Source organism: Linepithema humile, chromosome 1 (genome assembly GCF_040581485.1).
Source record: "Linepithema humile isolate Giens D197 chromosome 1, Lhum_UNIL_v1.0, whole genome shotgun sequence".
NCBI classification, from domain to species: domain Eukaryota; kingdom Metazoa; phylum Arthropoda; class Insecta; order Hymenoptera; family Formicidae; genus Linepithema; species Linepithema humile.
This window is the reverse complement of record NC_090128.1, coordinates 43,767,962-43,783,807: the sequence shown is the minus strand read 5'-3', so window position 1 is coordinate 43,783,807 and position 15,846 is coordinate 43,767,962. Positions and strand designations below refer to the sequence as shown.

The 15,846-nt window shown below is 30.2% G+C and overlaps 2 protein-coding genes across 24 annotated transcripts; both read right to left on the bottom strand.

Annotated features, from left to right (window-relative positions):
* Positions 1-125: 125 nt before the first annotated feature.
* lqf (epsin homolog lqf) lies at positions 126-10,991 on the bottom strand. Of its 21 annotated transcripts, XM_067349746.1 has the most exons (16): positions 9,963-10,991; positions 8,912-8,959; positions 7,793-7,909; positions 6,197-6,289; positions 5,758-6,016; positions 5,437-5,636; positions 5,302-5,353; positions 5,012-5,174; positions 4,776-4,911; positions 4,644-4,676; positions 4,444-4,531; positions 3,995-4,122; positions 3,609-3,900; positions 3,348-3,527; positions 3,075-3,095; positions 126-2,505 (listed from the first exon to the last, which is right to left on the bottom strand). In XM_067349746.1, the coding sequence occupies exons 3-15, from the start codon at positions 7,805-7,807 to the stop codon at positions 3,079-3,081; spliced, it is 1,656 nt and encodes a 551-aa protein (XP_067205847.1). In that variant the 5' UTR covers positions 7,808-7,909; positions 8,912-8,959; positions 9,963-10,991; the 3' UTR covers positions 126-2,505; positions 3,075-3,078. The 21 variants fall into 21 exon arrangements, with proteins under 21 accessions (XP_067205847.1, XP_067205799.1, XP_067205771.1 ...); XM_067349698.1 differs by lacking the exon at positions 3,075-3,095 and having other exon boundaries at positions 5,012-5,171; positions 9,963-10,990; XM_067349670.1 differs by lacking the exon at positions 3,075-3,095 and having other exon boundaries at positions 9,963-10,988.
* Positions 10,992-11,107: 116 nt separating this feature from the next.
* Cdc50 (cell cycle control protein 50A) lies at positions 11,108-15,818 on the bottom strand. Of its 3 annotated transcripts, XM_012377335.2 has the most exons (5): positions 15,641-15,818; positions 14,458-15,300; positions 14,100-14,265; positions 13,688-13,744; positions 11,108-12,729 (listed from the first exon to the last, which is right to left on the bottom strand). In XM_012377335.2, exons 1-4 carry the CDS (start codon positions 15,690-15,692, stop codon positions 13,732-13,734), a joined length of 1,074 nt encoding a protein of 357 aa, XP_012232758.1. In that variant the 5' UTR covers positions 15,693-15,818; the 3' UTR covers positions 11,108-12,729; positions 13,688-13,731. The 3 variants fall into 3 exon arrangements, with proteins under 3 accessions (XP_012232758.1, XP_012232755.1, XP_012232756.1); XM_012377332.2 differs by lacking the exon at positions 13,688-13,744 and having other exon boundaries at positions 15,641-15,817; XM_012377333.2 differs by lacking the exon at positions 11,108-12,729 and having other exon boundaries at positions 13,121-13,744.
* Positions 15,819-15,846: the final 28 nt, after the last annotated feature.

Below are 15,846 nucleotides of genomic sequence, written 5' to 3'. Positions count from 1 at the left end.
AAATTCTTATATACAAATTTTATTCGGAAAAAGAAAAATATAATAATTTCAAATATATTTAATTTGAGAAAACTTAAAAATTTTTATATTTATTTGTATAATATTAATAAGTATATCGTATAATCTACTAAAATATATAATATTTATTTATAAATGTTCTTTAAATTTTCCTGCAATTACATCAGCTCTAAAAGCTAAACAAAAATACTCCACTGTCCGCACAGATATGAAGCTATGTATACATCATGATTTCGATTTATATATTCGATTTATATGTAAATAGAACAAGTAAAAAAGATATAGTTACATAAATAAAACTAAAAAGAAAAATACGGGATGCTAAGATATACACCATGCTATATTCAACAGGCACAATGGCTAATACAATCATTTTTATTTCCAAATTATTGAAAATAATTATCGCATAATTAAATTTTTACGTGTTACCGTCCATATCTCATACATTTTAACTTCATATCTTCTGGCGAACAGCGGGATAAATACATATTAAATATACAGTTTCACTCATATAAGCAAATATGTTAAAACTGCATAAAGCCAACAAATTAGATTTAACCATAAATAATACACTGGAATTATTTGCTCGACATTTACTTAGAATAGCTTGAATCGTGCAACTTCTGATTTACTTAGATAAAGATAGGCGAATACAATCCCCCTTTGTCAATGCTATATAGTGAAAAAGTTCTTTTCGTATAAAACTGTAAAATACATTAGTCTGAAGAAAAAATGCTGATCATGTTTATTGGAAAAATTCTTGTTACTACTCATAAACAAATGTATGTTGTGATAAGAATAACATCGTCTTATAATTAAAAGTGGTGATAATGATTATGAATAGTATACCTTAAGAAATACACAGTTCAGCAAGTTTTTTCCGCAAATGTAGAACACAAGATTGACAATGTACAATTTTTAAATGTTGTTTCTAAAAATTTCTCGTCATCTCGTCCATCATTAAGAGCACTACAAACATTTGACAAATGGGGAATATGCTGTATGCATGTTATATATGTACATTTCTTATATAAATCAGGATATACGCTTGTAACTTGTACACTTTGTATATAAAGAATTCTGATTTTCGAGTCATGTAAATTTAAAAAACATGAGCGAATAGGCAAGAACTTTGTTTTTGTAGATTTGCTAAATTTATCCTACAAGCGACTTCGCTCTTAAATAACCTCGGATGTCGGTGAAAATTGTTAATTGAAAATACCTTCGATATCGGATTGTTATTTCGATTTAAATATAGAACGATGATTCTCGAATACGATAGATGCAATCTTATCGCTCGTGAATTTGATTTTTCAGCTACACCAAATCTGTATACAGTGCTTACAGCATCTGCTAACGTGCAGTTGATTAAAACTGTCAATTTGGATAAAATAAAAATAATAAGGCTTATTTCCTTAATGTTCGTATCGTTAGCGTGAATGGTACTTTCACAATTGCGTTTTTGTTTAAAAGTGCCTTGGTGTGTCATAGGTCGCAGTATGTCATTCGTGAATGACCGACTATGCAGTTATGTGAGAAATTCGTGTACACATTGCGATACAGTAGCTGCTCCTATTACGGATTTTTGCTGTTAGAAAGCAAGCCACAACATTGAATTTTTCACAGACCATAATCGACACGTATTTTAAATGTATAACGTGAACGGAACTCTCCGATATAATAATGCTTTTACAAATCACGATTACAGTCTCACGATCTCGTTTTTTACTATAGAAAACGTGTGTACAAATATAAAACACATAAACTGATCTCAACACCAGCGTTATTTTACATTCTTCCCCAGCAGCGCAAAGCGATGTCACTGAGCAATCTTTTTTCCCTGAATCGATTCATACATAGAAAATAGATTATATAGAGAAGGGAGTGTATATAAAATCTAATCGTACCTTGAATAAGCGACCCGTTCAAAGTTAAAACATGATTTGCGTGTAAATATTGCATCTTTAAATCACTCATTTGTTACGTAATTATATGTATGCCACGCGTTTCTACCAGTTAGTTTTTAGATGATTACTCCACAATAAACATTAAAAAGTAGTAGTACATGCAAAGAAAAAGAAAATTAGAGAAACTTGCACAACGAGCATAAATGTGTCGCAATATAAATCATCAAAAAGTGTAATGCTTTGAGATATCAATAAAATATCCATTATATTAGGGATGTTTCTCCGTTTCGTATCAGTTCTATTCGCATCATTTCCTCTTCATAATTGTTATAATTAAAATCGTATTTTATCGTTAATCAAGATCTATACCGTATAGGGCTACATGTAGAACTGCAAACCACGCCTCATAGACCGTAGCAACTATAGAGCTTTCGATTGTTCGGTCAATCAGGCTACGAGAGGAACGGATTAGCCGTAGAAGTTGTATTCGCTGTCCATGGATCCTGTCGAATCTGATTGATTGTAGGACGGGGTGGTGGCGTCACAGTTGCAAACGGATTTGCTGAGTATGACATGGTTGCTATAAAATCATCCACATGTATTCACTTATTAGTATAAAAAGTAACACGCATAAAAAATAATTTTAATGTTTTTTAACATATTAATATTTAAGATTTACATCAATATCTTGAATAAAAACCATATTACTTTGTAACGCAATAAAAAAATGAATATTTTATATTTATGTATGTATAAAACTATTTGCTTTTGAGGCGTTATTGATTGTTCTTGTTTCAAGATATTGATCTAAATTCTTCAATTTTCTGAAATTGCCTAATGTAAAGTTTAATACTTATTTATTTATTCTGTGTGAACAAACAAATATTATAACATAAATACATATTAAAATAACAAATATTGTAAAAAATATTTTTAAAAAAGAACTCAAAAGAAATTATATTTAGACTAGAATGTTGTCAATATATATATTCGAAGAAAGATTTAAATCACAGTACTCTTAGTTAAAACAATAATGCATTAAAATAATATGTATGAAATATATAATTACACCAATAAACAATAATTACATTGTACAGTAGTCAAATCATGCAGTCATGCCATATTTTTGATCGTCTTATTGGTACTCACGAATTTATTTCCAATGAAATGCTATTTTGCAGACATAGAATGTGTTACAGTATAAAATTCTTTCTCGTACTTTATCTGAATTATTAATGAATTATAGCTGAATTTATGACTTTAATTAGATTTTGATTTCAAATAAACTTTAGTATTTGAAAAAGACACGATATGTAATTAGATAAAATTTAATAATACAATACTTGAACCAGATTTATTATTTCGAATACTGGACTTCTCTTTCTCGATGTATATATATATATTCTAATTACGTAAACTTACCTGTGGGCGTAGGAGCTGCAGGTTTAATTGTCGAAGCACTAACAAGATTATCCAAATTGACGAGCGCAGAATTTTCTCCTAAAAAGGATTGTGGTGTCTTTTTCACGGCGCCAGTACTAGCGGGAAGATTTTCAGCTATGTCTCCCAGATCAAAAGGATCTCCCGAGGATGCCGTGCCTCCTATTTCAAAATTACGTTTACGTTTAACAAACGTTAACACACTATTTGGCAGATTTGTGCAACTGAATGATTCTCAAATACCATTGTTCACCGTCTGTGGACTAGCTCCAACTTTTCCTCTGTTAGTGATTACGTCGAATTCATCTAAATCGCTGAGCGGACTTGTCGCGGCGGCGTTACCGTTGTTCTGAGTGGAAAAATTGCTAAAGCCCAGCCCCGCACCGTTGAAACCGTTGCTGGCAGTAGTGGCCGAAGACACTGGCGGCAAATTGAAACCTATATTCTGAGGCGATTGCGCTGCAAAGCCGATGTTTTGCGTTAGGGCTGAATTGTTAAAAGACGGCGATGGGGATTTCACGCCATCTTGGGCCGTCTGCAAAAAAAGAAAAACAATTAGATCAATGTGTTTTACGGATGTCGCGGAAATCGGCAAACTTGAAAGAATACTTGAAGGAAATCTAAGTCACCTGCGGCTTATTCGTCTCTGATTCAGTAGTCGTAGATGGAACTGGTGACCAAGGATCGTTCGTACGAGGAGGAGACACGACTGTAGCCGGAGATGGGGCAGGTGCACGCCATGGATCGATAGCAGCCGCTGTAATCCAGTAACAATTTAAGTTCAGTAAATTTTTGATGAAAATTACACTCGTACGATATTGCATTGAAAGCTGATTAAAGCAAAATTAAAGAAAGCAAAATTAAAGAACAAGCGTATTTCTTCGATAAGGATATTTAATAAATCATATAAACGCAGTGAGAAAATTAGCTTAATTAATACCTGAAGACCCTGAGAGTTATCCGAGAAATCATTAAAGATGTAAAAACATGCGCAAAAAGAATATAAACTTAGTAATTAGAATGAAGTACAAATTTAACTGTAAAAATAAAAAACCGTTGCTGAAATAATGACACTCACTTGGTCGCTGTGGAGGAACTGGTGTCCATGGATCTATTGGAGGCGATGTGGTACTCGTTGTTGGAACACTCCACGGATCGTTCTGCGGCTGTGGGACGAGAACTTGATTAATCTCCAATCATTCTCTTAATTACTTCACGAAAATGTTTACTTTACTCCTTCAAAATGCGGTAACGCTCTCTAACATTCATCGATCATACCTGGTATTCATGAAACTGAGATAGATCCAAAGACTGTGATGCATCATGCAAAAATGGTACATATTTCTATTATCATGCAACATGCAACAAGCGTGTAATTTTTATCAACTCGGCAAAATAATCGGTAAGTACCTGCGGTCTAGGCGGCGGCGCAGCTATCGGGATACCCCATGGGTCAGTTTGTACAGAACTTGGGCCGCCGCTTGCCTCGCCCAAATTTACATCGAGTAAATCCATCATATGACTTTGCTTCTCGGATTGCGGAGTTCTGAAATTCATACATGTGGCATTAGCCTGTGAATGCAAGGTCAGGCATTTTTTTTCTACATCAGGTTATTAGACCGCACTGGATTCCGCTGATTACTCACTTGAAATCTTGCTGACTCTGACTAAGGGCTAATTGCAATCTAACGTCATCGCTGCGCCTTCTTTGTTCTTCTTGCTCCGCTTCCTCTCTAGACATAGCCAAGGCTAGTTGCAGTTGTAATTCTTCTTCGCCTACTGTTTGCGGTCTTGCGGCTTCCAGTTCCGCTGAAATATACATTTGTTGTGTGTGTTCATTCTTACATATAAAGTGAGAATTTCTCGCTTCAATTTAATTTGAGGAGTTTCGTCCGAAAGATGTTAAAAATTATTAATGTATGATAAGCAAACTTACTTGCACGTCTAGCCGTTGGTTCCGATAAGTGACAAGGCTCCCAATCTTGGAACTAAAACAAAACATAAAATGAATTGTACAGTTCTAAGAGAACTAATACTGAAATAATCAATAATATGGGTGATAATTACTTACATCACTACTACCAGGCGACATAGTGTCCATACCATCACTTCCAAATCCACTAACAGACTGTGCAAATCTCTCTTTTGCTTTCAATGCTCTAGCACGTTCATTTCTCAATCTCTCGTCATCTTTTAATAAGGCCACTAGTTGTTTTGCTTTTTCCCGCACGTTAATTCCTTGATCTTTATGTCCATCCATGTATTGAAAATCTATAAAAAATAGATTGTGTTAGGAGAATTGATTGAATACTTTGATAGAGATTTGTTGATTAATTGCGACAAAACAAAATGTAAATTCTCAATTATACACATCGTAAGAATCATTTGTTACCTTTTAAAGTTTGGATGGCAAAGATGTTCTCTTTACATTGTTGCGCTACCTTTTCACTCCCCGTCTTGATAAGATATTCTAAGAGGACTAAGGCTTTGTATACATGTCGCCAGTTTTTCCCATGATCATTTAATCTTTTCCATAGCATTTGCATAATTTCCGTAAATGCTACAACATTGTATGTTAAGTCGGCAATTTCTGCCATAAGTGTACTACTTGGACCCCAAGGATCATTGCTGGTAGCTTTTCGTACAGCTTTCTAGAAACATAAAAGAAAAGTGACAATTAGCAATCATTTTTAGCAATTAAAATTTTTATATATATCTTAGTTTTACTTATTTTCTTAATTTAGATAACAATATTTTTAGATATCCCGTTATTAATTTCATATATTAATGATGAAAAATTATATCAATTAATATAAAAAAATATTAATTACCTGAGCATTGCTATAATTATGGGCGAGATTCATAATATCTCGCCTAATACCTGCTAGGTTCACCTGCATGACGTCTTGACCTTGTCTTCTCATCTAAAATATTATCGCTATATGTTACTTAATTGTAGTATTATGTACCTTAATTATAGAAACCCATATTTATTATCGCATCCATTCCAAAAAGCAAACAGGCATTCACAACAAAAATTATTTACAAAATTAATAAATTCATAGTTTTTTGCGTAGATACGTATATTATTTAAGTTTTTTACTTAATGTTTTCTGATGGAAAGTCTTTTTTAAGTTTTAACGTATATAAATGCTATGTAAAAACAAATATAAATTATGTTACAGTAACATTTGATAATAAATATGGGTATTTTTCTTATATGAAAGTCATGCAAGTATGCATACACTCTACAAAACTATTATAACAATATTAGCATCCAATTTTAGTAAGATTTCATATTAAGATTAATCGATATGAAAAAGTTAAGTCTAAAGCCAAAACATGCGTACTAATTAAATTATTGGTTAACAAAAACGGAAAATAGAAATACAACTTGCAAATATATTATTATTATTCTATATAATGTATTAAAAAGGATAATATTATAAGCACGAGTATGCATTTACGCTATTCTGTACAATTTTTATTTTCAAATCGTATTAAATTGTATTTAATATTACACATAAGTCAATGGCTATCATGTGTATTAATAATTTCTCTACGGCAAATAATTTTATTTTATTGGTTTAAAATGATAATAAATGAAATATAATTATAAAAAAATTATAAATTATAAAAATATAATTATAATTATATGTTAATTATATAATGAAATGTAATTATAAAAAAGAAATATTTAAATAAAAACATTCCATACTACCAAAACCACAATAGAAACCTATACGCAAAGTATTTTTAATTATATATATTTTTTTTAGTTTTTCGCTATTTACTTAATTAGTTTTTCAATAATATGTATTTAAAAATAATATTAGTTTACATAAATATTCAAACAATTAAAAATATTTTTAATTAAAAATTATTGTTTAAACTTAGAAATATATTATTGTTTTGTATATAAGTATAAAAACTTGTTTGGATTGAAGAATATCCTTTGAGATGGGGCTTTGTTTTCTTGAGATGTGCCTATATAAATTTATAATTAATATCGCTTTTATCTATTTTACCTTTGAAATAAATATCGTTAACAGAGCCACATGGAGCACAGCGGTATTAAAAACAAATCGAACTTGAATATACTTGTATAGCAATACTTGATGCAATATTGACTTGCATAATGCACATTTGTCATTATCAGTTTTACTACTTGTTATCGTCATATCATTGGTAAATGTTGCAAATCGATAAAAATGCATTACAACAAAAATTGGAAAATTAAAATAATTGAATATAGATCATATAAAACGTAACAATAAATTTTCCTAAAAACATCAAATTATTTTTAGAGACTGACATATCATTTACTGAGACACAAAAATCTTCTAATAATGCTTCAACATCAAATATCATGTTATTGAGTGAGCACATTTGTTAATTCAACAATCGTGAGCATTATTGAAATTTACCTTCTGCATTGCCATTCTTGACTAATGAAATATCGCTGGTGATGTTGATGCAACTCTAGGTCTTGCCCAGAAATATAGAAAACTTCCAAATACCCCGAATCACAACAAAAGCCTAGACTATCAGATGACACAATAAATAAGTGAAAAATTTCATGTATAATTATCACACCGTGATACATGATATATCATTTTGTGCAGAAATGATAATGACACATTAATTTGTTAAATACTAATATTATGCAAATGAATATTACATGAAAGTCATCAAATTTGTAAATAAATTCTGCAAAATTGTGGATGTGAGCAAAAATAAAATGTAATAGCGATATGTGCACATATGTTTCAAAATATTCAACATTTCAAAATATTAAAACAAAAAAAAACCGTAGTCATAATTACAGTATTAAAAAATATTGTATTATTTTATTTCTCATTCTTAATAGGCACAGCTCATGTATCTGCTGAATACTTCTTCATGTGTTATCTGGCATAGTTAACATGTTATGTATAAGAATAATCGTTACGTATAAAAATAGTAATTTCTTTTTTTAGATAATTTATAATAGCTTACGCGCGTATCATATGTCGTTATATATTGGATTTATGATATACACATTGATTGCTATGGCCTTTACAAAATGTCACAGCCTATGAAATTTATCATTTTACAAGTTAACTAAGAATATCTTGTGTAGAAACATTTTTACAATAATTTTAGTCATGGTGTTATTAACAAATGCCACGCGCGCGCGCGCGCGCGATCATATATTTAGTCTTTTCAAAGAAACTTTTTATTATATCTATTAATTTGTTAATTATAATGATCAAAAATTAAATAGATGTATTAAGTAATAAATGGTTAACTACGTGTGGAACAAATGTATCGTACTGCTACATTTGATTGGAAAGCATGAGAATCACTAGGAGTGACATTGTTATATTTCTTAAATATAAATGTTTTTGTCAAGCAAGACATTAAATCAGGGAATAAGAAGAATATTTGAATTTAATCTATCGATAATTTTTAATCTATAGGGAAAATATATCTATGAGCCTAGCTATTCTATCTCCAGATAAAAGAGAGTGCATGCATAAAATTTATGGAGAGAAAGCACTTACATTGATGGAGGTAAAGATGTACACCTTACTTTAAAATCGTACTGCTCTCTGAAAAAAAAAAAATTTACTATCTGTAACATCATTCTGTGTTATTGTATTCACTTCTTATCTTATCGTAACTGTCGTAGCATAAGTGCTCTCTCACTGAAGCAATTTTATCAATGTGAATAACGATAAATAACTTTAAAAAAGGTGTTAAGTATTTCGTATTCAAATATTATTCAAATTGATAATATCTTGAAATTTTACTATACATTTTTAAAAATCAAAATCAGTTAAAATTTTTATTTTTATTATGCAAAGTACAATATTTGAAAATATATTTTGATGATTATTATTTTGTATATTATGTGTGTGACAGAATTTTTAAGAAATATCCCTATGTTTGTTTTAATAAATAATATTATCGATACTATTTAAAAATATTATTTAAATACTATTACAAATATTTGAGTAACTTCACAAAAATATATATCTTAATAATATTATTAATATTATTTGAAAATATTTTTAATTTTGCAAGCAAGATATACATTTATTTTTATAACACAACAGTCATGTCTTTCTCTTACTGCATGACTATGCAAATATCATTATTCGCAATATTTACTTTACATAAAGTGGAGCATAAATCGCCAACAAAGTTGAAAGTATTATCTATTATTTTAACCTACACTGAGTTGAAATCCCTTATAAGGTTTCCTTCTAACATCTAACAGCATTATACGTGTAATTGACCGTGAAAGTATTGATCATTGTTCTCTCTGCTCTTTGGTACTATTTGAATTCCTTATTTAATGCACAGTAGCTCATATGTGTATTAAAATATGTTGTGATAGTTATATAAGAATAGAAAACGATATGTAACAATAAATAGTAAATAGTGTGCCACTAAGGTTCTAGAAATGTTATGAATAATTACATAAGAATTATATCTCAAAGCACATCTAAAAGAAAGTTGCAATAGTTCTACCTTACAAAACTTCAACTCCAAACTGTCAAATGGAAGACTTTAATCCATTAGATGTACACTTCAAAAAACAATTATTACATTAGCGATGTAAGATACCGTGAAATCGTGGCACACCAAGTGGAGACGTTGATAGAACGGCAGGATACAAGCAGGAAATTATTGCTATTGTACAATTACCACTAAAGGTCGATTCGAACTGTCCGTTTTCTTTTTACCGTCGCGCTCTTCGCTACGTCATAAAATTGCGGTAAAAACGTTCTATCAGACGTCAATCGGCTCTCGCATGCACACAATTGAACTGGCAACGCGAAAAACGGATGGATGCATTCCCGTTTAAAGAGTAATCTCGTTGCGTGACGCACCGCTGTTCACTCCAGCCGTGACTGCCAACGAGTCGAATGTATCACGCGCGTACGTACACACACACCATCGATCTCCGGAGGGATCCTCGCGCGGGTAGATGCAAGTAGATGTACGCGATACGTCAATTTCGCGGAGTGTCATATCCTCTTTTCTCCGAAGGCGAGCAAGTTCGGAGAGATCGCAATGACGGGCGCGGCCGCGCGCAGTAAGCGAAACCTTCCGCGTCGATGACAGTCAGCGCGGACGTGGAACGTGCACGAAGAACTCGCCACTTGTCTTCCTGTGGGCTCCGAAAAATAAATAACGGCTATAGTCGCGCGCGCAAAACGTCACGGCACCGCGTGAGATTTCCCCTCGATTCCGTCGCGTCCACTATTATCTTTCGCGTTGGTGCAACTCAGGATGACGGAGACGGCGGTGACAGGAACGGCGTGACGTTCATACTCACCTTGCGTGCGTGGGTACAAGTGAGAAATTTTCAAACGCGATTTTTATGCCGACCGGGGGAACGGGGAAAGGCGAAATAATATAAAACGCTTATGACAAGTCCATTCACACAGGCACTGACGAATTATGTGGTTGCGGGGCAAGATGGCGCTCGAAAATATTTCCGCTTCACTCCGCTCGCCGCACCCGCGCACAGGCATTGTACCTTGTGCCGCGTTCATAAGCGATATCGGCCGCGTAGATATAAATATTGTTGCTTATTTAGCCGAGTTGCACGAGCAGCTGTAACTTTTAATATATAAAAATTTTATTTTAATTCACGTCGATTAAAGTGGCGTATGCTTATTTCAATAAAATTTTTTTTACTGTTCTAAAAATAATTCTAAATTACATAAAAAAATATTATTAATACATTGTTGATTTTAACTTTTTATTTATCATTACATTTACAATCGACTAGATTGATTCTACGAATATTCTGTTTATACTGCAATTTAACTGTAATAGTTATAACATGTTTTTTCTAAATTTTTAATTAGGTATATGCATACAATTATGTCTGTAATATAATTTTCAGTTAAGGCACAATAAATTAAAATTGCACTCAGAATATTGGAGAAACATTTCTGAGAACAATATTAGTCTGGAGAATCTAAATTACAATTAATATGGACATATAGTATAATAGCTTATACAAAAGTATTTAATAACTTTATAACTAATTTGATTAAATAAAATTGCACAGCAAATATTTTTGTGAGTTAAAGTTTCCGATATCTGATCAACGAATAATATTAGTTATTAGTAATAAATTAGTTTTTTCTCTTAAAAAGAGAGATAATTGTAGTGCTGACAATATATACATCATTATTTATCATTTTTTACAATGCAAATAATTTCTTGAAATACAATAAAATATTCTACCTCTCCTATATATATATATATCTCATATTTTTAAATCTATAGAAATTACAAATGCATAATATACATAAATTCATAAGATAATAAATAATAAACATTAATTTTTAAACAACGCAACATTAATAATAGTCTTATTCATCAAATACAACAGTTTGAGAGGAATTTTCTTTGTACTTTCGAAAAAGAGAGATTAATTTTTTTTAATAATTCATTAAATTATACATGTATTAAAGCCATTCTGGCATTAATTAATCAAAACTAAATAAATTTGTGAAAAAATATTTTATAACTATTGTATTTCATGCAATCACTCATAAAAAATTTTTAATATACATTTAATTAACAAAATTTTCTATATCTTTAGATTTTTTGTATCAAGGTTTAGAAAGTTTAATTGGTTCTATATCAACATAAATGTAAGATAAATATGCATTAATAAATGCATCCAAGTGCATTTTTTAATTTAAAAGAATGTCTTACGAAAAATTTATTACCCTACTAATAAAATAAGACTTTAACATAAACATATTTGGTTTCAATATAATAATTAATACACTTGTGAATTTTGTCTATGCAGTGTTCCACAAGAATGATTATAACTGAATTAAGTATTGACAATGATTTATGAATAATTGATTAATAATTATCAATAATCATAATTATGGATAATTATTAATCATGATTATGGATAATGATTATAAATAATTGATTAATAATTATCCATAAAAAAGTTTTCAGCACTTTAACTTGTCAAATTTCAAATTTTTAAATTAATATCTTTCAAAATTATATTACATATTCAGCTATTAATATTCCATTATAAGATACACTGTGTAACAATACTGAAAAACTTGATTAGTTTTAAAAGATAACCATCTTTTAAATAAATAGGAAATTTTTGATTTGTTTGTTGCTTTACCATATGTATCCATTTTCCAATTTCGTTTATAATAAATAAACGAAAGCAGAATGCTATTAGAAAATTTGACTGGTCTTAAAGTAGCATAGCCAATAATGATTCATACTTATAAAAGTATATGCTTATTTCGAGTAGAGGAATCATTAATTATGATGATATTCCGTAGTTGGAGTCACATTGGTCATATCGGCGGTGCTAAAAAATAAAAATATAAATAAATATATGCGAAAATTGCAAATAAAAAATTTACACGACTGCTCCACACTTGCCAGTTAAATGAATTCCAACAATAATATATAAGCTTAAAAGAAAACAAAATGCTTCCGAATATAATAATGCGTAAAATTAAGAATACGATAACAAATATGATTAAATATTTTTCTTCATAACATGCTACATGCTTTTTATTATATTTATTCATTATATATTTATAGACTTTTTATTTCTTAATTAAATTTTTCAAAATATATATTTCGACATATATAAGATAGAAAAATAAAAAAACAAGCATATGACATGATTTATGGAAATAATTTATATTATAAAATATAATATCAAAGTGAGCTGTAAGATCAACTGCTTCATATTCATGCCATGTTTTCTTTATTTTTATATGTCATATTATCTTACATCTATCACAATTCACATACACATATTATATCTACTTTTAAATAACTATATTATAGTTATAAAATTGTTTTATCTTCTTAGTTATCACGTAGTCATAAGTAAATAAATAAAAAAAATCAACAATGCTGTAATAAAATTATTTTTATCTGTAATTTCACATTAAATCGAAGATTCTATGTAGCAGTGTTTTAAATATCCCATTCTCTTGATATATACAGCAGAAAAATATATATACATTTCGATAAAGCATACAATGCACTAAATATGGCCAATCGAGCTAATTATCAATTGATTCTTTTTTGTATTTTTATTAAAATACATAATATTTTACAATACTTATATACAGTAAACAAATTAAATATATATGTAATAAAATATACATACACAGTTTTTAATATTTAGTATTGAAATACGAAATTATAAGAAAACACTGCTCGATTAGTCATATTTTATCATACAAGGCAACATTTTACATGTCAATTACAGAGAGGGATAGACGTAACACAATATTACAAACACTTACAAGAACATACACGGTGCCCTAAGAATAGTTTCTTGTAGCCGTCTTTACATTAGTTTGCTGTATAACATATATTAGATTATATTATCTCAACTCATGTTTTAAAAAAAAATATGAATATTTATCTCTCCAGATCTAATAAAAGAGATTGTTTAAGTCGTACGTGAATATATCGCTAAAATTGCGATACGTTGCATTGTGCATTTGTAAAATTACACAAAGTTACATAAAGTTTAGTATGTTTGTGAACATTAAAGACATTACAATTTATTTTACTTTTTTATGACTTTATGTTTAGTAACTAAAACAACTGTTCCTTCACCATGTCAAAATTGATGATATTTAGTATTTTTAGATGTTTATTCATATAGACGAATAAGTGCAAACATATATAGTGTATGGATATAGTTGTTACCTTTTGGAACATTTAATATGTATAATGAGTAATGCTATGCCCAGCAATAAGCACAAACTTCCCACAACAATATAAGCAATACCCAGGAAAGGATTTTTGCCACCCAAAAGGGATGTTGTACTTAAAATCATCTTCTTTTTCCCATGAAAGGCAGATACGGAAAATGCTGAAAGAATCATTCAATGTATTATCCAATATTTAATACTTATATAAGAAAAAAAGAAGAAAATACATAAAATGTATCAATTTTTACTTTTGTAATTAAAAATTATTATTGTATTGTATTTGATTCCATTTTATTTCATTTGTTAAATTGTTCGTATAATTGATTGTGTTTAAGCTTGTTTAGATTACTTACAATATTTGACTTTAAGAGTGTAGTTTCCTGCGAGTAGACCATCAACAAAGCCATCTTTACTATGATCAACTCTACGATAGAGTTTCCTAAAGGTAGGTAATGCAGCTGTTCTCATCCATACAATTAAATCCTCATTTTGGAATCCGTTGTTATTTGGATCATCAAGATCTAATTGATAAATAGTTCTACTCCAGTTCTTAGGCTTGGCAAAATTCTCAAATATTTTTGATATATTTCCTTCAGGATTCCTGAATTTAATATTTTTATCGGATGGCCAAGCTATGCCAGTTTTTAATAATGGCACAGGTTCATTATGTTTAGCGGAATACAGTGTTAGATCATCACTGAAAAGTGAATTTGCAATGGCTCCACATGGGACAATGGGAATTTTAGTATCGTTTCTTTCATCATAGGCAAACGGTTCACAATCACTTGAAATCTCCTCATTTATGTTAGTTAATTTTCCCAATAATTGATTGTCATCTCGAGATTTTACGTATCTGCGATGGTTCTGGTAAAAGTTTGTTAGGCCATAATACATGTAAACTTTGCCCATAAAGTGTACAGGTAGTGTAAAATTCAGTTCACAAAAACAGGGTTCCGAAGAATTGGCTGCAATTATGTCTGCACATTTGAGAGGTAGTCCATTTTGAATGTGATTTGTGGAATTGGAATTACAATTAGTATAATCTATAGTCTTTTCCTTGACTTCGTCAGAAAAATAAAGTAATCCTATACCGACTGGTATAAATGCAACACCTATTACAAAAAACGTTGGTAGAACCGTGCCAGCTGTAAGTATTGGTTGCCAGGCTGGTAGTCGTTGTTGTTTGAATGCACTATCTGTATAAAAGCAAATTGACAGATCGATAATTCGCATGTGTGAGAAGTGAAAAAGTAAGATTACTTAGATAACAATTGGAGATTCAAGATAACTTTGTAACACATTTAATGAGTTTAACAGAAAAATAATCATTAAATGAAACGCGAAATTTACTATTTTGTATCAAAATTTAATGTATTATAAATGAATTATATATTAGTCCAATTTATTCTATATTAAGAATAAAATATTAGTGTTTATTTAAACATACATGCTCATATTGACGTCGTACGAAACTCAAGTAAAAGCTCATCGATAAATGTTACAACACTCGCCTTCAATAACAGCTGAACTACTCACCCGATGGTTTTTTCGATTTAGGCACTGCGTCGACTTCGCTGATGGATGTCATAATTTACTAATGACGATACAATTAATATTTGATAATTCTCGATAACCTAATATCGCGTCGAATCATCATCTACTGCCATTTGCAAAGTGAACAAAATGACGTATACGTCAATCGTCAATCTGAAATCCATTTGTTAGTTCCGTTTTCATTGGTC